Source organism: Salvelinus fontinalis, chromosome 33 (genome assembly GCF_029448725.1).
Source record: "Salvelinus fontinalis isolate EN_2023a chromosome 33, ASM2944872v1, whole genome shotgun sequence".
NCBI classification, from domain to species: Eukaryota; Metazoa; Chordata; class Actinopteri; order Salmoniformes; family Salmonidae; genus Salvelinus; species Salvelinus fontinalis.
Genome location: NC_074697.1, coordinates 6,640,172 through 6,666,084, shown reverse-complemented (window position 1 = coordinate 6,666,084; position 25,913 = coordinate 6,640,172). Strand labels below are relative to the sequence as shown.

At 43.7% G+C, this 25,913-nt stretch overlaps 1 protein-coding gene across 1 annotated transcript in view; it reads right to left on the bottom strand.

The window, feature by feature from the left end:
• The window catches only part of LOC129831694 (cholinesterase-like), a 58,519-nt gene extending 34,347 nt beyond the window's left edge, over positions 1 to 24,172 (bottom strand). The window contains exons 1-7 of the mRNA XM_055895064.1: positions 24,108 to 24,172; positions 17,488 to 17,813; positions 3,497 to 3,758; positions 3,269 to 3,401; positions 2,840 to 3,178; positions 2,395 to 2,705; positions 1,828 to 2,037 (exon numbers count right to left, since the gene is read on the bottom strand). Of these exons, the coding sequence (XP_055751039.1) occupies positions 1,828 to 2,037; positions 2,395 to 2,705; positions 2,840 to 3,178; positions 3,269 to 3,401; positions 3,497 to 3,758; positions 17,488 to 17,797 (1,565 nt within the window). The 5' untranslated portion in view covers positions 17,798 to 17,813; positions 24,108 to 24,172. The remainder of the gene's footprint in view (positions 1 to 1,827; positions 2,038 to 2,394; positions 2,706 to 2,839; positions 3,179 to 3,268; positions 3,402 to 3,496; positions 3,759 to 17,487; positions 17,814 to 24,107) is intronic.
• Positions 24,173 to 25,913: the final 1,741 nt, after the last annotated feature.

The window sequence follows — 25,913 nt, the reverse complement described above, 5'->3', positions numbered from 1 at the left end:
AGGACTGTTACACACATTTTCGAAAAACTCTATATGTATGTTGTAATATGATGTTACAGGAGTGTCATCTGAAGAATTCTGAGAAGGTTAGTGAAAAAATTAATATATTTTGGCGATGATTACGTTTTCGCTCCCTTTGGCTAGAATCAATGCTCTGGTAACGTTTGCATATGTGGTATGCTAATATAACGATTTATTGTGTTTTCTGAAAATCTGAAAATCTGAAATGTTGTCTGAATTCACAAGATCTTTGTCTTTCCATTGCTATGTGCTGTGTATTTTTAAGAAATGTTTTATGATGAGTAAATTGGTAATACACGTTGCTCTCTGTAGTAATTCTAGGAGCTTTGGTGAGATTTGTGATGCTGGCTGCAATGGCAAACTATGATTTATACCTGAAATATGCACATTTTTCTAACAAAACCTATCCTATACCATAAATATGTTATCAGACTGTCATCTGATGAGTTTTTTTCTTGGTTAGTGGCTATCAATATCTTAGTTTAGCTGAATTGGTGATAGCTACTGGTGTTGAGAGAAAATGGTGGACAAAGAAAAATGGTGATTTTTGCTAACATGTTTAGCTAATAGATTTACATATTGTGTCTTCCCTGTAAAACATTTTAAAAATCTGAAATGGTGGCTTTATTCACAGGATCTGTATCTTTCATTAGGTGTCTTGGACTTGTGATTTAATGATATTTAGATGCTACTATTTAATTGTGACGCTATGCTAGCGATGCTAATCAGTGTGGGGGGGTGCTCCCGGACCCGGGGTAGAGGCTCCTGAAAGGTTAAGAACTAGTGTATCTATCATTTCATATACAACATGTATTTTTTTGTTATGTTTATGAATAGTTATTTGGTCAGAATATGTGTGTCAGAAAAAGTGTCAGAAAAATATCTGGACGTTGTGGGAAAAAGATGCACGTTAGCAGAATGTATAACCACTGATTTCAGCTCTAAATATGCACATTTTCGAACAAAACATAAGTGTATGTATAACCTGATATGATAGGACTGTCATCTGATGAAGAATATCAAGATTAGTCAACAATTATATATCGTGCTGGTTTATTCGCTATCGCTAACGTGCCTATTGCTATCGCTAACGTGCCTTGATGAATGAATGCGGTAGTGTGGTAGGCTATTGTAGTAAGCTAATATAATGCTATATTGTGTTTTCGCTGTAAAACACTTAAAAAATCGGAAATATTGGCTGGATTCACAAGATGTTTGTCTTTAATTTGCTGTACACCATCGATTTTTCAGAAATGTTTTATGATGAGTATTTAGGTATTTGACGTTGGTGTCTGTAATTACTCTGGCTGCTTCGGTTCTATTTCTGACGTTAGCTGTGATTGTAGCTGCAATGTAAAACTGATTTATACCTCAAATATGCAAATTTTTCGAACAAAACCTAGATTTATTGTATAACATGTTATAAGACTGTCATCTGATGAAGTTGTTTCTTGGTTAGTTAGGTTGGTTCTTGGTTAGTTAGGTTGGCTTTGTGCATGCTACCTGTGCTGTGAAAAATGTCTGTCCTTTTTTGTATTTGGTGGTGAGCTAACATAAATATATGTGGTGTTTTCGCTGTAAAACATTTTAAAAATCGGACATGTTGACTGGATTCACAAGATGTGTATCTTTCATTTGCTGTATTGGACTTGTTAATGTGTGAAAGTTAAATATTTCTAAAAAATATCTTTTGAATTTCGCGCTCTGCCTTTTCAGTGGAATGTGGGAGGAGTTCCGCTAGCAGAACACCAGAGCCAGAGAGGTTGACTGACTTGCCTAGTTAAATAAAGGTAAAATAAATCTCACCCGGTCCTAGCCATGTTGGCCCAGTACTTCATCATCCTCCTACTCATGACCACTTCCTCCTCCAGGTATCCCAGGGTTCTGTTCAGCGGCATTCCAAAGACAAACTCAATCTCATAGCCGTGCATCACACCCATCCATGCTGGCCAGGGATTGGTGGAGGAGTGGTGATCAAACAGGAAGAGGTGGGCCTTACCCCCGTGTTCTGTGTACCTGGGGACAGGTATGGTAGTGATTGGTGAGTTCATTACAAACTGAGCAGAAGGGGCCAGATACTAACTACATAACTCAACATTGCATGTAATTAACACATTGCTGTACATGCAGTATTTGTGCAAACATTAGTGCTGGGCTCTCCAACCATGTTCCTAGAGAGTTAACATCCTGTACGTTTTCATACCAACCCTAATCTAATGCACTTGAGTCTAATAATTACCTGCTTGATGAACTGAAGCAGGTTAGTTGCAACTGGGGTTGGATTAAAAACGTACAAAAGGGTATCTCTCAAGAAACAGGATTGGACAGTCCTGCATTAGAGCTTTGTGGAACTCTTTAATATGTTGTCCTTACCTCTGGGCAAACTCCAGCACAGGGCAGTTAAAATCACGGTCTCCCAACATTCGCCCAAGCAAATCACGATTCTTCATCCCACTATTCTCATCCGTCCAATCAGTGTACTGGAAGATGGCTGTCTCCTTTGTGACATCACTGAATCCCGGCAACACTAGGTCCACCCCTTTCAGGAAGTTCTCCCTGCTGATCAGGCTCTGGCTAGTGATGTCATATCCTGGTGCCCCGTAAACCAGGAAGTAGGTCCCCTCATCTTGGTTCAAACCAATCAACACCTCTGTCTTCAGGAAGTGTCCCGTCCGGAGCAGAACCTATACGACCAGATAAAGAAGATTAGACATTATGACATTGTGACATTATGCCATTGAAAATATATACAGAATTCAACTGCTTCATTGTTCAGTGCCTTTGGGCCCAAAACAAGCAACGATAAATTCGTACACACCTCTGGTATGTCTGGTAGGAAGTGTTGGTCGACAGACGGGGTGAATGGTAATGCTAGGAGCGTGGGGAGAGACAGGACGTTGTACTGCTGCTTGATTATATCCTCTGGATGGGCTTTCTGTAGACACTGCTCCAGGACAGCCAGAGGTGCCAGGGGACAACCCAGCAGCCTACCCAGGGACAGGGATCTGTTCCAGGCCTGCTGTTGAGTCATGACAGCCCATGGAGTGTTAGGGGAACCACTCTGTAGTATTGCCCTGTTGAACAGACCATGGCTGCCAGGGGAGAGGAGATGGAGACCTACAGACGCAGAACCAGCACTTTCCCCAAACAACGTCACCTGACAACAACATAAAAACAGAGAAAAACTAAACATGGTAAAACAAAGAATAACAACAAAAAAAGAGTAATAGAAAAAAAGCTGAGTAACCTTTGAAGGGTCGCCACCGAAGGCAGCAATGTTATTGGCTACACAGTACAGAGCCAAGCGCTGGTCCAGCATTCCAGCGTTACCACGGACACCCTCGCTCTCAGGAAGAGACAGGAAACCCAATGGGCCGAGCCTGGGTCCAATGAAAACAAACGTTATTAACGGTGTATTTTTAAAACATGAAGCTCAAATAAGTACTTTAGTCTAATTATATTGTGCCAGGACAACCTGTAGTTCATAGACACCACCACGACGCCTTCTGATTGGCTAAGGAATTGTCCGTCATACAGGTCTAGGGAGGCGGTGCCTGTAGTGAACCCGCCTCCGTATATCCACACCATGACAGGAGCCAATGAGGAACCAGGGGAGGAGCTCTTGTAACGTTTAGGGTCCTCTCTCTTAAACAAAGGGGGAGGAGTCCATATGTTGAGGTAGAGACAGTCTTCACTCATCTTGGTGTTGGGGTTCCACATCTCAACTCCACGGAACCCTGGGAGTAAGGAAGTCAGAGTCAAGTACGTGCAGATAATGACTTGATTACAAAACAACATTGAGTACGTTCACATTGTAAAAAATTATTGTCGATGCGGGTAAATCACTTTGCGCTAAGTAAAGAGGAATTGTGCATTCCTAGAAGTAGCATTCTCTACCGCATAGTGTGATGCCTGTGGACCAATTTTAAATGGCGTCACGGACTTGGATGTGGGATTGTGTATGGGGAGAGCATCAGTGAAGGTATGCGAAGGAGACACCGGTGTCACTGTTTGCGTGAGAGAAATTCCTGTCCAACCAAAGATGACATGGACCCGCCCTGACCAGACCTACACTGATGACTGCCTGGGGGAACTCACCACATTCACGAATCTGAACATGACAACCCACTGAATTTCAGTAAGTCAATTTACAACCCACTAAACTTCGGCAAGTCAATTTAAATTAATTTGTAGTGAAAATAAAAGTAGTGACAAGGATCCTAAATCCCAGAGAGTGGACTTGGCAGGGCTAGTGAGAGCCCCGTTGACATTACTGTTTGTAGGCATAAGATAAATGTCTATGTATCCTGAGAGCTATGGGTAGTGGAAACAGGCATACAATAAATGTCTATGTAGCCTGAGAGCTACGGGTAGTGAAAACAGGCATACAATAAATGTCTATGTAGCCTGAGAGCTACGGGTAGTGAAAATAGGCATACAATAAATGTCTATATAGCCTGAGAGCTACGGGTAGTGAAAATATAGAAGTGAAAGTTGAATACTGAACAGTGGGGTGTTGAACATGTATGAGAGAATAAGGGTGAATGACTAACCCTTTTGACAGGAGGAATAGTGGATCCTGAGGATTGCTATTTCTTAGAATGTAAATGATAAGATTAATAACCAATAAAATGAATGTGAAGCAAACAGTGAATATCCAATGTCGATTGGTTAAACGGGAGTTATCAAAGGTCGTAATTCCAATTGTATTTGTTATTTTGATTTCACATGTTTTTTTGGGATGCATTAATCACAATGTGAGTAGTGTCCAAAGGGGGAATTACCAGTCCCCTAGGGCGCTTTGTTAAATATGCAAATGGGTTTTCCTCACATGCCTTCCTGTAAAAATAAAAATAAATATATGTTGGTAATAGTTGACAGTTACTTCAATTGGATTGAAGTTTGTCCCAGCTAGAGTGATGTATGTGCATTGCAGTGGTTATTTTGTTTTGTTTCATTGTTTTGTTTAATTTTCTTTGTTTTTGTCTTGCTTCAATAACAAATCTCATCAGATTGTGTCTGCTGGATGGTGGTATTTCTCCCAAGGATTAGCCCTCTAACTCCCTGAACCTGTAATTCTGCGGTGAGGTCGCCAATATGATTAAGGAGTATAAGCACATTTGCAAAAATGGTTTTAATGGTGTGTTGTTATTCTTTTTGACATTTGTCTTGGAAATCTGTATTAACCTTTTCTCAATAGGGGGTGCTGTTTGCACGCCTTCCCCTGGATGTTAGCAAATAGTGAGAATTGGAATGGAGTTGCTAGGCAGATCTGAGGCCTTATAAATGGGCTGGCAACGTGGGGTTCTCTCTTTCCTTCATTCGCCATGACGCAAGACATACCTCAGGATGGCGTTCTAGAAAGCTCCCGTTATAGCCCTCAGATATATCCGGCTCTGATTTTATTCGATATAGGTGTTAAAGACATCATAATATTGTTATTTTAAACCGAGTTATATCAGTTTATATCAGTACATTGCGATTTTCGGGTATTTATTTGTGCTGCGTTCTAGTGAGTTGGGCACGTCTGGCCCACATGGCTAGTGTTTACTGCTAATTCCAAAGTTGAAGGCGACAATCTACAACCGAGCAACGATTCTTTTGGAAAAAGGACAACTTGCCCAAGATTCTGATGGGAGCTCATCAAAAAGTAAGAACTATTTATGATGTCAATTCGTTGTTCTGTTGAAAAATGTAAAACTCATATTCCGCCATTAATTTCGGTGCGGTCTCGCTTTAACGCACGCTGTATGTCGTAGTAACGTTAATTTAAAAAATCTAACACAGTGATTGCATTAAGAACTAATGTATCTTTCATTTGCTGTCCAACCTGTATTTTTTAGTCAAGTTTATGATTAGTTACTGATTAGATTAGGTGCCTCTCCCAAGATTTCTCCCGACACATTGTTGGCAGCTTGGCTACTATTCTCATTGTATAACCACGATTTGTGCCGCTAAATATGCACATTTTCGAACAAACTCTATATGTATTGTGTAATATGATGTTATAGGACTGTCATCTGAAGAAGTCTGAGAAGGTTAGTGAAAAAATGTATATCTTTTGCTGGTTTATTCGTTATCGCTATTGTTGGCTTGAATCATTATATTAGCTATTGTAGTAAGCTAATATAATGCTATATTGTGTTTTCGCTGTAAAGCACTTAAAAAATCTGAAATATTGGCTGGATTCACAAGATCTTTGTCTTTCATTTGCTGTACGCTGTGTATTTTCATAAATGTTTTATGATGAGTATTTCGGTAATTCACGTTGGTCTCTGTAGTTATTCTAGTTGCTTTGGTGAGAGTTGTGATGGTGGCTGCAATGGTAAACTATGATTTATACCTGAAATATGCACATTTTTCTAACAAAACATATGCTATACAATAAATATGTTATCAGACTGTCATCTGATGAAGTTGTTTCTTGGTTAGTGGCTATTTATATCTTTATTTGGTCGAAATTGTGATAGCTACCTATGCAGGAAAAAAATGGCGGGAAAAAAAGTGGTGTCTTTTGCTATCGTGGTTAGCTAATAGATTTACATATTGTGTCTTCCCTGTAAAACATTTTAAATATCAGAAATGATGGCTGGATTCACAAGATGTTTATCTTTCATCTGGTGTCTTGGACTTGTGATTTAATGATATTTAGATGCTAGTATTTACTTGTGACACTATGCTAGGCTAGTCAGCTTTTTTACTGATGGGGGTGCTCCCGGATCCGGGATTGTGACCAAGTAGAAGAAGTAGTTCGATTGTTGAATCATTTATCATTTGTCATACATTAAATAATTTGTCTGGATATCTTGAATCAGAAATGCTCTACAGTAAACTGTTATTCTGTTCTGTCCTCTCTCAAGGTTATGGTGAAGGTGACCACAGATGGTATCTAGATGCATTGAAGAAATAATGGGAACAAGGTGAACTTAACCCCCTCTATCCGCCTGAAGTAATGGATAAAAATGCGTTCACTATGGCCCTGTCCTTCACCACTTCTACCGTGAGACCTGAGTCCGAACCAGCAACCTCATCAAGTTCAACTGCCTTTTCTCAAAAGCCTTTTCTCTCAGGAGTGCGACATGAGTCGTCGTGGAGTGAGCATGGAGAGAGATTTCGCACAAACTTCTCTCGTGCTGTTGGTGTACTGGTTCGAGGATGGACAAGACATAATGCACCGTAAAAGACAAAGGCAGCTCAGGTGAGAGATTCGTATGCTTGGGAAAATTGGACATTATGAAGGGCCATCCACTTTGAACATTGGTGCCAATGGGAAGACGAACTTTAAAGCTGTCTGAAGAAGAACATGTGAAGACACGCCAGAAGAATGAGTACCGTGAAGGAGGAGGGTGGTAAACCGTACCCTTAATTGATTTAGACTTGTCTGAAATGGTTTATTTGGTTGATTGTGGAGGTATGAACCCTGTAAAGTTTACAGTAATTTAGACTAAGAATGCATTGAGATACCAATCTCTCGTTAGCACAAATGGTTGATGTGATGAAAAAATGTAATGCTAGAAATATAAGATGAATATACTGTATATCAATATAAATGCACATTCTGCCAGTATCGGCGTGTGCTAATTTGAGGGTCTTATATTAAAGTGATAGAACCAACGTGAGGCACTAAGGACTGTCATTCTAAATTTGGGTTGGATAATTTATCAATAGGTCAAATTAGAATTCGGAAAGGCGAGAAGGAGAGACAGAGAGCTGCCCCTAAACTGTGAGTAGACCACAAAGTGAGGGGAGGGTGGACTGCTCGTCCTGCAGGTGGCTTCTGAAACTAATTCAACATTTGTAAGAATCCACTGAGTCTAGGTAGGTTTCCTCCTAGGGAAACCTTATCTTTTCGTGTCTAACGAGAGGGAGATAATCCGAAATCCCACTGGATTGTAGCTTGGGCTATCCATTATTGGGATGTTGAGAGTAGGGGCTTTGTGGTCCTTGCCAAATCTCATTCTTATCAAGATTGGTGAGAAACTGTGTTCTCTATCTTCCCTGTGAAAGTCAAACGGGTTTCTAGGTCGTGTGAAACATGTAGGTGATCATGTGAAGGCTCCCAAGTGGTACAGCAGTTTAAGGTGTGTCACTACAAACCCTGGTTCGGTCCCGGGCTGTATCACAACTAGTCGTGATCGGGAGTCCCATAGGGCGGTGCACAATTGGCCCAGCGTCGTCCGGGTTAGGGGAGGGTTTGGCCGGGGTAGGCCGTCTTTGTAAAAAAAAAAATTAGTTCTTAACTGACTTGCCTAGTTAATTAAAAGTTTTAAAACATATATTGTACATGTATATACAGTTGAAGTCGGATGATTAAATACACCTAGCTAAAAACATTTAAACTCAATTCCTGACATTTAATTCTAGTAAAAATGTCCTGTCATTAGGTCAGTTAGGATCACCACTTTATTTTAAGAATGTGAAATGTCAGAATAATATTAGAGAATGATTTATTTCAGCCTTTATTTCTTTCATCACATTCCCATTGGGTCAGAAGTTTACATACACTCAATTAGTATTTGGTAGCATTGCCTTTAAATTGTTTAACTTGGGTCAAACTTTTCGGGGAGCCTTCCACAAGCTTCCCACAATAAGTTGGGTGAATTTTGGCCCATTTCTCCTGACAGAGCTGGTGTAACTGAGTCAGGTTTGTAGGCCTCCTTGCTCGCATGCACTTTTTCAGCTCTGACCACAAATTTTTTACAGGATGCAGGTCAGGGCTATGTGATGGCCACTCCAATACCTTGACCCTGTTGTCCTTAAGCCGTTTTGCCACAACTTTGGAAGTATGCTTGGGGTCAATGTCCATTTGGAAGACCCATTTGCGACCAAGCTTTGACTTCCTGACTGATGTCTTGAGATGTTGCTTCAATATATCCACATCACGTTCCTCCCTCATGATGGCGTCTATTATGTGAAGTGCACCAGTGCCTCCTGCAGCAAAGCACCCACACAACATGATGCTGCCACCCCCGTGCTTCACGGTTGGGATGGTGTTGCTCAGCTTGCAAGCTCCCCCTTTATCCTCCAAACATAACGATGGTCATTATGGCCAAACAGTTCTATTTCTGTTTCAACAGACAGGAGGACATTTCTCCAAAAAGTACAATATTTTGCCCCACGTGCAGTTGCAAACGTTAGTCTGGCGGTTTTGGAGCAGTGTCTTCGTCCATGCTGAGCGGCCTTTCAGCTTATTTACATTTACATTTTAGCAGACGCTCTTATCCAGAGCGACTTACAGTAGAGTGCATACATTATATTACATTTTTTTACATACTGAGACAAGGATATCCCTACCGGCCAATCCCTCCCTAACCCGGACGACGCTATGCCAATTTTGCGTCACCCACGGACCTCCCGGTTGTTTGCCGGCTGCGACAGAGCCTGGGCGTGAACCCAGAGACTCTGGTGGCGCAGCTAGCACTGCGATGCAGTGCCCTAGACCACTGCGCCACCCGGGAGCTTATGTTGACATAGGACGCGTTTTACTGTGGATATAGATCATTTTGTACCTGTTTTCTTCCAGAATCTTCACAAGATTCTTTGCTGTTGTTCTGGGATTGATTTGCACTTTTCGCACCAAAGTACGTTCATCTCTTGGAGACAGAAGCGTCTCCTTCATGAGCGGTATGATGGCTGCGTGGTCCCATGGTGTTTAAATTTGCGTACTATGAATCCACGGGTCCCACTGTAGGAGAGTTCCAACCCCAGAAGGGGTAGATGGCCACGGGACTGCGTTGCACCATTTTATTTTCTGTCTGTCTGTTTCTGTGTGTCTTAGCAGCAATGACTCTCAGCTTCTCTATTGGTCAGATGCCAGAAGAACACACTCCACAGTGTTTTTTACTGATGCAAACTTGTCTTGTGTGACTTAGTCATAAGTCTTGGCGTACAAATAGGAGCCGTTCGGGTGCAACCGCAGCATGTGACATCCTGTTCTCGCAATCTGCATGAACGTAGCTGTGTGGAAACTTGCAGGAAGGAACAGATCACCTTTTACACTATGTTCCGTCCCTGTTTCCACACATCTGCTAACTGCCACATAAAAAAAGAGGTTGTAGTTTCTCATGAAAGCTAAGAACCAAATCTCTTCGTTGGACTCCAGCGATTGTTAGCCGTTCCATTTTTGCAAATCTTATAAAAAAGTTGTTGTTTGAAGAATCTATAGTCTCTCTTCTCTTTACGTTTTGAATTTCCATGACAAGGTCTGAGCCAAAGGGATCGACGCCGGCCCGGAGTAGCGGCCCAGAAGTAGATGGTCATCGTAGAAGAAGGTCTCGAGCCTAAGGAACCAATGCAGACCTGGAGTATAGGCCCAGATGTTAGAAGCAGCAGAGGAGGGCATTGAAGGACAATGGTTGCCGCCTGGTGTATTATAGGTAAAGGTTGTGTGGGAAAGACAGCCTGACTGTCCATAGTCTCCGCGTTTGGAGGATGGATCAAGCAACTGTGTCCATCCATTGTTTTAGTCACTGTACTGATTCTGTTTCTTGTTCTCATGCTAAAATGTTGCTGCAATATGTGTTTAAAACTGGTAACGAATCCAAGACCAAATGTAATGTTAATTTTTGCCATGACCCAGGGCCAGAATTCAGTTGTGAAGGATTAGCTGAGCTACCCTTTTCTGCTAAAGACAGTGATGTCTGACCTTTACCCAGTGCCCAGTTGGGCTCCAACCCCTCACCCTTCAGCTCTGGAAGAACAATCCCTTCTTTAAATGATTCTATCTAATCATTTGCATGAACTGGCAAGTTAGAAGTGTATGTGATTTGTGAGGGGTTGGAGGTTTTATACTCAGCTTCACAACCGATGACACAAGGAGGAATTGGTGGACTATGGGATATTATTCCTTTAGAAGCTTGCTACATTTAAAATGTATTAAATAATTGTTCAGGGATTAAAAAAAGGGAGAAGTATAATGGAACATTTCAATTGTATGTGTCCACATAACTGAATATGTGACTAACCTTTTGAAACTGTGTGGAACTGCCCTATTAGAACGCCCTGTTATTCACTCTGAGCTCAGAGGAAACGAATCTTGGTTTGACTTTGACTCAGATCCTTATTTTAGAATAATTTTAGTAATAATTTTATATTAAACTGATTGTGGCTGTAGCCAGATTATGCAATAGTCATGTAAACACGTTACTCTGTTTATCTTAAATCGGCATAAGGTCAAAATGTAAGTAAGCTGATAAAAACACCTGGTTTTCTCAGCGATCTTCGACTTATTAGAACGTGTAAACAACTTATTCGGCGTTCCGGCGATGTGTTTGATCTGTGCCAGCACCAGCCGAGAGCCTCCCTTTTTAGCGCGAGTGAAGTGAGTTGGGAACAACTGTATATACGCGTCTTTTTCACCTAGACATTTTATATGACTGAACTCAGAATCAAACATACTTCCCCAAAATAACACGTTCGCTGTGGTAGAATGTTTTTTTTAACTGCCGATTTTCTGAATTTATCAGAATGCCATCAGGTAGCCTGATTTCAGACGTGTCCATGTCAACAGGACTATTAGGGAGATCGTTCTTCTTGAAAACCATGTAAATGTTTTAACCTGTTGAGGATGGGGGCGCTGTTGTCACTATTTATGCTAATCGTGTAATTTTTGAAACGGCTTCCCACAAAATTCTTGATCGTACAATATGCATATTATTATTATTATTGGATAGAAAACAGTCTATAGTTTCTATAGGAGTTGAAATTTTGTCTCTAAGTGGAACAGAACCCATTCTACAGCAATTTCCCTGACATGGAGTCAGATTTCAGAAATGTTGGCCCCTGATCTGGAGTCAGTTAAAAGGCCGCAGTTATTGCTATGAGTATACGGACACTGCTTACGTCTTCCCCTGGATGCCTTTACGTGATGACGATTTGAATGGGGTCGATTGCGCGTTCACAGGCACTACAAATTAAAAAAACCTGTAGCTAGGAACTCTTTTCTTGCTGCGTAATGCGCCTGGAGGACATCGACCCGCACTTGTTCCAAGCATTAGTGGAGGGAGTAATATTACTCTGGTCATGTTTCTACTCGTTATAGGAGTTAAAAACATCATAAGGTAGTTAATTTAAAGCGTTTTATAGCAATTTATATCCGTTTAGTGCGATTTTGGGACATTTATTTCTGAAACGCTGTGAATTGCTGGGCACGCTTCCAGTTCATCCTGAACGCAGTTGGCATTTCCACATGGCAAGAGGACAGCTTTCCACCAAAAGACGATTAGACCCAAGAAAGGATCCTTTGCCCAAGATACTGATGGAAGAACAGCTCAAAGTAGGACATTTTTATTATGATAAATCGTGTTTCTGTCGAAAAATGTTAGTGGCTTAGGACGCCATGTTTTGTGACGTAGCTTCGCTTGGCGCAAATTGTATTGAAAAGTAAGGATAATTTAAAAAATGTAATTCCGCGATTGTATTAATAATTAAATTGTCTATCAATCCCTGTCCACCCTATATTTTTTAGTCACGTTTATGAGTATTTATGTATAAGAGTAGATCACTGTCTAATATGGCGCACGGACATTTTCTCACCAGCTGGGCTACATTTCACATTGTCTAACCATGATTTTGGTGGCTAAATATAGACATTTTCGATCAAACTCTATATGGATTGTGTAATATGATGTTACAGGAGTGTCATCTGAAGAATTCTGCGAAGGTTAGTGAAAAAATTAATATATTTTGGCGATGTTGACGTTCTCGCTCACTTTGGCTAGAATCAATGCTGGGCTGCTATGTGCTATGTGCTATGCTAATATAACGATTTATTGTGTTTTCGCTGTAAGACACTTAGAAAATCTGAAATATTGTCTGTATTCACAGGATCTGTGTCTTTCGATTAGTGTATGCTGTGTATTTTTACGAAATGTTTGATGATTAGTAAGTAGGTAAACACGTTGCTCTATGTAGTTTTTCTAGTCCATTTGTGACGGTGGGTGCAATTGTAACCTATGCCATCTACCTGAAATATGCACTTTTTTCTAACAAAACCTATCCCATACCATAAATATGTTATCAGACTGTCATCTGATGAGTTCTTTTCTTGGTTAGGGGCTATACATTTCTTAGTTTAGCCGAATTGGTGATAGCTACTGGTGTTGGTGGACAAATAAAAGATGGTGGATTATGCTAATGTGTTTTTAGGTAATAGATGTACATCTTTACATATTGTGTCTTCCCTGTAAAACATTTTAAAAATCGGACATGTTGGCTGGATTCACAAGATCTGTGTCTTTCATTAGCTGTATTGGACTTTAATGTGTGAAAGTTAAATATTTAAAAAAAATATTTTTTTTGAATTTCGCGGCACTGGTTTTTCAGTGGGGGTGGGGGGGGAGTGCCGCTAGCGGCACCCTCATCCTAGACAGGTTAATCTAACTATTATATTATTATGATTATCCACAATAATGGGATTATCACGTGTAACACAGAACAGGGCTCCGGGCAGCCGAGCGGAAATGGAGGAAAACTCGCCTCCCTGCGGACCTGGCATCCTTTCACTCCCTCCTCTCTACATTTTCCTCTTCTGTCTCTGCTGCTAAAGCCACTTTCTACCACTCTAAATTCCAAGCATCTGCCTCTAACCCTAGGAAGCTCTTTGCCACCTTCTCCTCCCTCCTGAATCCTCCTCCCCCCCCCCCCCCCTCCTCCCTCTCTGCAGACGACTTCGTCAACCATTTTGAAAAGAAGGTCGACGACATCCGATCCTCGTTTGCTAAGTCAAACGACACCGCTGGTTCTGCTCACACTGCCCAACCCTGTGCTTTGACCTCTTTCTCCCCTCTCTCTCCAGATGAAATCTCGCGTCTTGTGACGGCCGGCCGCCCAACAACTTGCCCGCTTGACCCTATCCCCTCCTCTCTTCTCCAGATCATTTCCGGAGACCTTCTACCTTACCTCACCTCGCTCATCAACTCATCCTTGACCGCTGGCTACGTCCCTTCCGTCTTCAAGAGAGCGAGAGTTGCACCCCTTCTGAAAAAACCTACACTCGATCCCTCCGATGTCAACAACTACAGACCAGTATCCCTTCTTTCTTTTCTCTCCAAAACTCTTGAACGTGCCGTCCTTGGCCAGCTCTCCTGCTATCTCTCTCAGAATGACCTTCTTGATCCAAATCAGTCAGGTTTCAAGACTAGTCATTCAACTGAGACTGCTCTTCTCTGTATCACGGAGGCGCTCCGCACTGCTAAAGCTAACTCTCTCTCCTCTGCTCTCATCCTTCTAGACCTATCGGCTGCCTTCGATACTGTGAACCATCAGATCCTCCTCTCCACCCTCTCCGAGTTGGGCATCTCCGGCGCGGCCCACGCTTGGATTGCGTCCTACCTGACAGGTCGCTCCTACCAGGTGGCGTGGCGAGAATCTGTCTCCTCACCACGCGCTCTCACCACTGGTGTCCCCCAGGGCTCTGTTCTAGGCCCTCTCCTATTCTCGCTATACACCAAGTCACTTGGCTCTGTCATAACCTCACATGGTCTCTCCTATCATTGCTATGCAGACGACACACAATTAATCTTCTCCTTTCCCCCTTCTGATGACCAGGTGGCGAATCGCATCTCTGCATGTCTGGCAGACATATCAGTGTGGATGACGGATCACCACCTCAAGCTGAACCTCGGCAAGACGGAGCTGCTCTTCCTCCCGGGGAAGGACTGTCCGTTCCATGATCTCGCCATCACGGTTGACAACTCCATTGTGTCCTCCTCCCAGAGCGCTAAGAACCTTGGCGTGATCCTGGACAACACCCTGTCGTTCTCCACCAACATCAAGGCGGTGGCCCGTTCCTGTAGGTTCATGCTCTACAACATCCGCAGAGTACGACCCTGCCTCACACAGGAAGCGGCGCAGGTCCTAATCCAGGCACTTGTCATCTCCCGTCTGGATTACTGCAACTCGCTGTTGGCTGGGCTCCCTGCCTGTGCCATTAAACCCCTACAACTCATCCAGAACGCCGCAGCCCGTCTGGTGTTCAACCTTCCCAAGTTCTCTCACGTCACCCCGCTCCTCCGCTCTCTACACTGGCTTCCAGTTGAAGCTCGCATCCGCTACAAGACCATGGTGCTTGCCTACGGAGCTGTGAGGGGAACGGCACCTCAGTACCTTCAGGCTCTGATCAGGCCCTACACCCAAACAAGGGCACTGCGTTCATCCACCTCTGGCCTGCTCGCCTCCCTACCACTGAGGAAGTACAGTTCCCGCTCATCCCAGTCAAAACTGTTCGCTGCTCTGGCACCCCAATGGTGGAACAAACTCCCTCACGACGCCAGGACAGCGGAGTCAATCACCACCTTCCGGAGACACCTGAAACCCCACCTCTTCAAGGAATACCTAGGATAGGATAAAGCAATCCTTCTGCCCCCCCCCCCCCCTTAAAAGATCTAGATGCACAATTGTAAAGTGGCTGTTCCACTGGATGTCATTAGGTGAATGCACCAATTTGTAAGTCGCTCTGGATAAGAGCGTCTGCTAAATGACTTAAATGTAATGTAAAATGTAACCGTGCTCAATGACTGTAGCCTGTCAATAACATCAACAGGTTTAACCTGTCTAGGATGAGGGTGCCGCTAGCGGCACTCCCCCCCCACCCCCACTGAAAAACCAGTGCCGCGAAATTCAAAAAAAATATTTTTTTAAAATATTTAACTTTCACACATTAAAGTCCAATACAGCTAATGAAAGACACAGATCTTGTGAATCCAGCCAACATGTCCGATTTTTGAAATGTTTTACAGGGAAGACACAATATGTAAAGATGTACATCTATTACCTAAAAACACATTAGCATAATCCACCATCTTTTATTTGTCCACCAACACCAGTAGCTATCACCAATTCGGCTAAACTAAGATATTTATAGCCCCTAACCAAGAAAAAAACTCATCAGATGACAGTCTGATAACATATTTATGGTATGGGATAGGTTTTGTTAGAAAAAAGTGCATATTTCAGGTAGATGGCATAGGTTACAATTGCACCCACCGTCACAAATGGAATAGAAAAACTACTTAGAGCAACGTGTTTACCTACTTACTAATCATCAAACATTTCGTAAAAATACACAGCATACACTAATCGAAAGACACAGATCCTGTGAATACAGACAATATTTCAGATTTTCTAAGTGTCTTACAGCGAAAACACAATAAATCGTTATATTAGCATAGCACATAGCACATAGCAGCCCAGCATTGATTCTAGCCAAAGTGAGCGATAAAAGTCAACATCGCCAAAATATATTAATTTTTTCACTAACCTTCTCAGAATTCTTCAGATGACACTCCTGTAACATCATATTACACAATCCATATAGAGTTTGATCGAAAATGTTTATATTTAGCCACCAAAATCATGGTTAGACAATGTGAAATGTAGCTCAGCTGGTCAGAAAATGTCCTTGCGCCACTTAGACAGTGATCTACTCTTATACATAAATACTCATAAACGTGACTAAAAAATATAGGGTGGACAGGGATTGATAGACAATTTAATTCTTAATACAATCGCGGAATTACATTTTTTAATTTATCCTTACTTTTCAATACAGTTTGCGCCAAGCGAAGCTACGTCAAAAAACATGGCGTCCTAAGCCACTAAAATTTTTCGTCAGAAACACGATGTTATCATAATAAAAATGTCCTACTTTGAGCTGTTCTTCCATCAGTATCTTGGGCAAAGGATCCTTTCTTGGGAGTAATCGTCTTTTGGTGGAAAGCTGTCCTCTTGCCATGTGGAAATGCCAACTGCGTTCGGGATGAACTGGAAGCGTGCCCAGCTATTCACAGCGTTAAAGAAATAAATGTCCCAAAATCGCACTAAACGGATATAAATTGCTATAAAACGCTTTAAATTAACTACCTTATGATGTTTTTAACTCCTATAACGAGTAAAAACATGACTGGAAAAATATAACAGGCTAAATTAACGCTTGGAAAAATAGCAGGTCGATGTCCTCCACGCGCATTACGCAGCTGCAAAGGAGCTCCTACCTACAGGGTTTTTTAATTTGTAGTGCCTGTGAACGCGCAATCGACCCCATTCAAATCGTCATCACGTAAAGGCATCCAGGGGAAGACGTAAGCAGTGTCCGTATAGTCATAGCAATAACAGTGCCCTTTTAACTGACTCCAGAACAGTGGCCAAAATTTCTGAAATCTGACTCCATGTCAGGGAAATTGCTGTAGAATGGGCTCTGTTCCACTTAGAGACAAAATTTCAACTCCTATAGAAACTATAGACTGTTTTCTATCCAATAATAATAATAATATGCATATTGTACGATCAAGGATTTTGTGGGAAGCCGTTTCAAAAATTACACGATTAGCATAAATAGTCACAACAGCGCCCCCATCCTCAACAGGTTTTAAAGGCACACAAACATATATTGTACATTCATGTAGGTGTAGTAATCTATGCCAGTTTACTATACAGGCCTATGTCATCGTTTTGAAATCATATCCCTACCAGGAAATAATGTATCCTGGGGTTGGAGGCAGGAGTTGGGGTAGCGTGTGGCGTGTAGTACCCCTGTCCACCCATCTGCAGGCTGAGGAGGGCGAAAACGCAATTCCCCAACGGGGGGGTTCCCATAGGGAATTCCCAGGAATGCCCTGACATATCCACCACCTGGTACGGGAAGCCGAGTGCCCCGGACTCTGCCACGGTCCGTGGCGACAATGACGTCATCGATGAGGTCATCAACCTGAGTCGTTGTGGCCGGGAGAATGTGGAACAGCAGGAGTGACAGGGTGATGTGTGTGTGAGTGGTCACCATGGTAACACGTTCAGGTCTGGAGAGGAGAAAACAGACAGAAGGATGTGGAGGTCAACAGAAATATACACAGTCACAACAGAAATATACACCATACACACACTATCACTCAGTAATAACAGGAGATGATTGATAGTTACGTATCCTTTAGATTGTTGAAGCATTCAAGATTTTCCAAAGATAGTCACCGGCTTCAACAAGCACAGAACAACTAGGGCAGAGGGAGTGGAGAGAGAAGGAGGGAGGGAGTGAGGGAGGCAGACAGCTATTAATGACACCATGAATTCAGCTGATATCAGGATAAGAGTGTGTGAGGGGGTGCACAGTGAGAGGGGGGGGGGGGGGGGGGGGCGATCAAATATCTCCCTCTGACTCATTCAGCACTAGACAGCCGTGCACACACACCCGCCACATTTGCCTTCCTCTTCTCTTACAACAGATTACTCAGCTGAAAGGGCGAAACATATTAATGTCTAAAATTAGAGAGGGTGATTGCTTGTTGTGATAGTGAATAAATCCAGGATTAATCAGGTCTACACTGACCAGACAGATTTTCACAGAAGTCTAACATGACCTTAGAGGCAGAATGAATAGAACTGGCAGGCAGGATATCTATACCACATCTACCTTTCCTCATGGACTTTAAATAAAACACAACCTAGATGGCAGAAATACACTATACATACACAAAAGTATGTGGACACCCCTTCAAATTAGTGGATTCGGCTATTTCAGCCACCCTTTGCTGACAGGTGTATAAAATCAAGTTCACAGATATGCAATCTCCGTAGACAAACATTGGCAGTAGAATGGCCTTACTGAAGTGCTCAGTGTCTTTCAACGTGGCACCGCCATAGGATGCCACAATTTCAACAAGTCAGTTTGTCAAATTTCTGCCCTACTAGAGCTGCCCACGTCAACTGTAAGTGCTTTTATTGTGAAGTGGAAACATCTAGGAGCAACAACGGCTCAGCCACGAAGTGGTAGGCCACACAAGCTCACAGAATGGGACCACTAAGTGCTGAAGCGCGTAACGCATAAAAATCATCTGTCCTCAGTTGCAACACTCACTACCGAGTTACAAACAGCCTCTGAAAGCAAGGTCAGCACAATATCTCTTCGTCGGGAGCTTCATGAAACGGGTTTCCATGGCGAAGAGCTGCACACAAGCTTAAGATCACCATGCGTAATGCCAAGCGTTGGTTGGAGTGGTGTAAAGTTCGCCGCCATTGGACTCTAGAGCAGTGGAAACGCGTTCTCTGGAGTGATGAATCACACTTCACCATCTGCCAGTCAGACGGACAAATATGTATTTGGTGGATGCCAGGAGAGCGCAACCTGCCCCAAAGCATGGTGCCAACTGTAAAGTTTAGTGGATAAGGAATAATGTTGTGGACTGTTTTTCATGGTTCGGGCTAGGCCCTTTAGTTCCAAATGTGGGAAATCTTAAAGCTACAGCATACAATGACATTCTAGACAATTATGTGCTTCCAACATCGCATCAACAGTTTGGGGAAGGTCCTTTCCTGTTTCAGCAAGACAATGCCCCAAGGCACAAAGCGAGGTCCATAGAGAAATTGTTTGTCGAGATCGGTGTGGAAGAACTTGACTGATCTGCACAGAGCCCTTACCTCAACCCCATCGAACACCTACACCTACACGCACACAAACACACACACACACGCACACACACGCACACACGTATACACCCACCTAAACAAACACACTAGTATTCAACCACTTTCCCTTTTCTAAAGAAAGACAAAACACTTCTGACGGTGTCTGGTGAAAGAATGGGTTGCCACAACAGCCAATCATAGCTGACGCGTGAGACCAAATATCCCCATTACCAAGTAGCACACAGAGAAACACGCATATGCAAGTAGACAGGCACACTCACATAGGCTGCACACACACACATAGCTTTGAGGTTAGAGTGTTGGGACAGCAACCAAAATGTCACTGGTTTGAATACCGGAGCCGACAAGGTGAAAAATCTGTCACTGTGCCCTTGAGCAAAGCACTTAACCCTAATTGGCTTGCTGGTGTCTCGGTGGGAGTTGGAATATGCAATAAACACTTCCATTACACACATGTGTGGAACAGGCAAATATAAGAAACCCCCAACTTATTATTTCCACACACACACACACACACACACACACACACACACACACACACACACACACACACACACACACACACACTATGTAACAAGCTAGCTAAATGTCAGACACACCCCAGGGGTATTCTGCCACATTGTTACAGTGAATAATGCCATTTGAAGAACCTATCTGTGCTGTGGTTTGAGGAGAAAGATACAACAGAACAAGTGGTGGTGGGAGACGCTCCCTCGTGGTGCTGTGCCCCACTGACAACTCTACTGGTTGAACGGAAGACAACCAAGAGGTTACAACAACAGCCAGAAAATGGTGGTAAGAATTTTGTTGTTGAGAAAGTGTTTGGTCAGTCTCTCTTTTAACTATTTTAAAAATGAATAAGAGGTCTTTGGGGTGTTTGAGAGGGATGGCGTTCGGATTTAAAGCAAAAAAAACAAAAGCTCCCTGTGTAACGGGTGACGCTCTCCTCATCCTCGGATGAGGTGAGGAGAGAGGGATCTGAAGACCAAAACGCAGGCTTTGGGAAATAAGCCATCTTTATTATACAATATGATGGCAACACGAAACGAAACAAACACTTGCAAAACTACAAAATAACAAAACGACGTTGACGAGACCTGAACATAAACTTACATAACTAAACATAAACTTACGTACAGGTAACAGACGACATCGAAACGAAAACGAAACAAACAAACGCTACAGTCCTATGTGGTACGAACATAACATACGGACACAGGAGACAATCACCCACAAACAAACAGTGAGAATGCCCTACCTAAATATGACTCTTAATTAGAGGCAAACGCAAACCACCTGCCTCTAATCAAGAGCCATACCAGGCAAACCGAAACCAACATAGAAACAGATAACATAGAATGCCCACCCAACCTCACGTCCTGACCAACTAACACACAAAAACTAACATAAATAGGTCAGGAACGTGACAGTACCCCCCCCACAAGGTGCGAACTCCGGACGCACCAGCACAAAGTCTAGGGGAGGGTCTGGGTGGGCATCTAACCACGGTGGTGGTTCAGGCTCGGGGCGCGGTTCCCACCCCACCATAATCCATCCTAACGTCCTCCCTCCAAGAATGTCCACCCTCTTTTGACCCCCACAAAATTCCCTTAACAACATATCTAATAGGGACAACACCGGGACAGAGAGATAAATCAAGAAAGAGGGATAGATAGGAATATAGAGATAGATGAAGATAGAGAGGGAGATTAGGATAGAGGGGCAACTCCGGACTGAAAGGCAGCTCCGGACAGAGAGACAGCTCTGGACTGATGGGCAGTTCTGGGTATCCAGCCTTTTCAGGCTGAAGGGCAGCTCATGGCTGACTGACGAATCTCGATGCTCATGGCTGGCTGACGGCTCTCGACGCTCATGGCAGGCTGACGGCTCTCGACGCTCATGGCAGGCTGACGGCTCTCGACGCTCATGGCAGGCTGACGGCTCTCGACGCTCATGGCAGGCTGACGGCTCTCGACGCTCATGGCAGGCTGACGGCTCTCGACGCTCATGGCAGGCTGACGGCTCTCGACGCTCATGGCGCTCTGACGGCTCTGGCTGCTCATGGCGCTCTGACGGCTCTGGCTGCTCATGGCTCTCTGACGGCTCTGGCTGCTCATGGCTCTCTGACGGCTCTGGCTGCTCATGGCTCTCTGACGGCTCTGGCTGCTCATGGCTCTCTGACGGCTCTGGCTGCTCATGGCTCTCTGACGGCTCTGGCTGCTCATGGCTCTCTGACGGCTCTGGCTGCTCATGGCTCTCTGACGGCTCTGGCTGCTCATGGCTCTCTGACGGCTCTGGCAGATCCTGTCTGGTTGGCGGCTCTGGCAGATCCTGTCTGGTTGGCGGCTCTGGCAGATCCTGTCTGGTTGGCGGCTCTGGCAGATCCTGTCTGGTTGGCGGCTCTGGCAGATCCTGTCTGGTTGGCGGCTCTGGCAGATCCTGTCTGGCTGACGGCTCTAGCGGCTCCTGTCTGGCTGATGGCTCTAGCGGCTCCTGTCTGGCTGACGGCTCTGTAGGCTCATGGCAGACGGGCGGCTTTGCAGGCTCATGGCAGACGGGCGGCTTTGCAGGCTCCTGGCAGACGGATGACTCAGACGGCGCTGGGGAGACGGATGGCTCAGATGGCGCTGGGGAGACGGATGGCTCAGATGGCGCTGGGGAGACGGATGGCTCAGATGGCGCTGGGGAGACGGATGGCTCAGATGGCGCTGGTGAGACGGATGGCTCTGGCCGGATACGGCGCACTGTAGACCTGGTGCGTGGTGCCGGAACTGGAGGCACCGTGCTAATGATAAGCACCTTCCTACTAGTGCGGGGAGCAGGGACAGGGCACACTGTATTCTCAAAGCCTACTCTATCCCTGATGCGTGGTACCGGCACTGGTGACGCCGGGCTGAGGACAAGCACATCAGGATTAGTAGGGGGAGAATATACAGTGTGTACAGGGCTCTGGAGACGCACTGGTAGCTTAGTGCGTGGGGCCGGAACTGGAGGCACCGGGCTAGATACACGCACTACAGGGAGAGTGCGTGGAGGAGGAACAGGGCTCAGGATACGCACTGGTAGCCTAGTGCGTAGTGTATACACTGTAGGTACTAGGCTGGGGCGGGGAGGTGGTGCCGGAAATACCGGACCGTGGAGGCGTACTGGCACTCTTGAGCATTGAACCTGCCCAACCTTACCTGGTTGAATGCTCCCGGTTGCCCGACCAGTGCGGGGAGGTGGAATAACCCGCACCGGCCTATGTAGGCGAACCGGGGAAACCATGCGTAAGGCAGGTGCCATGTATGCCGGCCCGAGGAGACGCACTGGAGACCAGACGCGTTGAGCCGGCCTCATGACACCTGGCTCAATGCCCAATCTAGCCCTCCCAGTGCGGGGAGGTGGAATAACCCGCACTGGGCTATGCACTCGTACAGGAGACACCGTGCGCTCTACTGCGTAACACGGCGCCTGCCCGTACTCCCGCTCTCCACGGTAAGCCTGAGAAGTGGGCGCAGGTCTCCTACCTGCCCTTGGCCCACCACCTCCTAGCCCCCCCCCAAGAAATTTTTGGGAATTACTTACGGGCTTTTTCGGCTTCCGTGCCAGACGCGTTCCCTCATAGCTCCGGTTCCTCTTTCCGGTAGCCTCCGCTCTCCTCAGTGCCTCCAGCTGTTCCCATGGGAGGCGATCTCTACCAGCTAGGATCTCCTCCCAAGTGTAGCAACCCTTTCCATCCAAAACCTCGTCCCATGTCCATTGCTCCTTTCTCTCCTGTCCCTTACTCCGTTTCGTTTTCCCTTGCCGCTTGGTCTTAGCTAGGTGGGTGATTCTGTAATGGGTGACGCTCTCCTCATCCTCGGATGAGGTGAGGAGAGAGGGATCTGAAGACCAAAACGCAGGCTTTGGGAAATAAGCCATCTTTATTATACAATATGATGGCAACACGAAACGAAACAAACACTTGCAAAACTACAAAATAACAAAACGACGTTGACGAGACCTGAACATAAACTTACATAACTAAACATAAACTTACGTACAGGTAACAGACGACATCGAAACGAAAACGAAACAAACGCTACAGTCCTATGTGGTACGAACATAACATACGGACACAGGAGACAATCACCCACAAACAAACAGTGAGAATGCCCTACCTAAATATGACTCTTAATTAGAGGAAAACGCAAACCACCTGCCTCTAATCAAGAGCCATACCAGGCAAACCGAAACCAACATAGAAACAGATAACATAGAATGCCCACCCAACCTCACGTCCTGACCAACTAACACACAAAAACTAACATAAATAGGTCAGGAACGTGACACCCTGTCAAGCCAATCATTGTTTCACAATAAAAACACACCGTTTGTTTGTCGCCTTCCCTATAAATTTCACTCTTCTATGCCTCTAATAATAGTCCTTCACTTGAAGCATATTAAAGCAATCGGCGATAATAAAAGCATCTGTGTGTTGCATACATACATCTTATTCATAAGAAGCACCTTCTCATCTGGCAAGTTGGCAAAACATGAATTCCTATGCAGCAAGGTTCTGTAGCAGGACAGAGGACTTGTGGATTTAAAGGGACACTTGGCCAATTGAACAGTACAAGAGACACACACTTAGCATAGGTTAATTAAAAACAACACAATGAATAGGCTACACAGCACAAGCTAACACTCACCCTCTCTGATTTCTTCTCTCTTCAGTGATCCTGCTGAGAGATATTTGAGGCGGTAGTGGTGTATCTCGTGGCCAATGGTTTTCCAATGTAAAACAGTAACGTCAGAAAAGTGAAAATGGTCAGTCTTTCGTTTTTGCTGGGGGGTTTTTTAAAACAAAAAATGACTGGATTTTGTTATTTCGTTTTATTTCAGAAAACAGAATAACAAATTGACTTTATTAAAATATTTTCAAAAAAAGAAATTGTTTGGTTTTATTATTATTATTATTTTTTGCATATGTGTGTGTGTGTGTGTGTGTGTGTGTGTGTGTGTGTGTGTGTGTGTGTGTGTGTGTGTGTGTGTGTGTGTGTGTGTGTGTGTGTGTGTGTGTGTGTGTGTGTGTGTGTGTGTGTGTGTGTGTGTGTGTGTGTGTGTGCTGCCAAGATGCAGTGGTGTGTATGAAGACTCTGTGGAAGAATGTCCCGGAAAACATAACCTTCCTCTCTGTGTTATGTCAGTTGTTTTAGTCTACTCATAAAAGTGTGTTTGTCTTTTTGTGAGAAATATCTGTGTTTCTACAAGGTTTGTGTGTTCTTGGTTGTGTTTGAATGTGTATTGCCCATGTTGTTTATGTGGTCAGAGGGAGCTGGACTGCAGACAGAAAATGTTGGGAGTGGAAGTGGTTGAATTTTTGGGGGCGTGGAGAGGACGGTGGACATTGGTTAAGTTTTCTTTGCGGAGGAAAGACATTTACGTACCGGGGTGAAAATGCAATTACAAAACAAAAAAATGATGTGCAAAAATATCCAAATGACATCAGTTTGACTTGTTGTAAGGAAATAGTAAGTTGTGAAAACAACCCAATACGTTTCTGATAAGATTTCAGTTCAGATTATGGAAGAAATACTACCAGTTCAGATTATGGATGAAATACTACCAGTTCAGATTATTTTACTAGGATGAAATACTACCAGCTTCAAATGAAATTGTATTTCTCACAGGCTTTGTGCACAACGGGTGAAAGGTTTACTTACATGCCCTTCCCAACAATGCAGAGAAAAAATCTAGATAATTAATAGAAAGAATTAGAAAATAAAATAAATAGACAAATAATAACACAAGGAATAAATACACAATGATTAATGATGGCTACATACACTGAGTATACAAAACATTAAAGACACCAGCTCTTTCTACGACATAGACTGACCAGGTGACTCCAGGTGAAAGATATGACCCCTTATTGATGTCACTTGTTAATTGGGAGGAGAGGCTAGCGTCCCACATGGCCAACATCCAGTGAAAATGCAATTCAAATAAATTACTATAAAAATGTAACTTTCATGAAATCACATATGCAATACACCAAATTAAAGCTACACTTGTTGTGAATCCAGCCATCATGTCTGATTTAAAAACGGCTTTACGACGAAAGCACATAGTCACAGAATAACACAGCCATTTTCCAGCCAGAGAGAGGAGTCACATAAAGCATAAATAGAGATAAAATGAATCACTAACCTTTGATGATCTTCATCAGATGACACTCATAGGACTTCATGTTACACAATACATGTAGGTTTTGTTCAATAAAGTTCATATTTAAATCTAAAAATCTCAGTTTACTTTGGCGCATTACGTTCAGTAATGTTTTGCTTCCAAAACATCCACTGATTTTGCAGAGTCACATCAATTTACGGAAATACTCATCATAAATGTTGATGAAAATACATGTGTTATGCATGGAACTTTAGATAAACTTCTCCTTAATGCAACCGCTGTGTCAAATTTCAAAAAATCTTTACCGAAAAAGCAAACAATGCAAT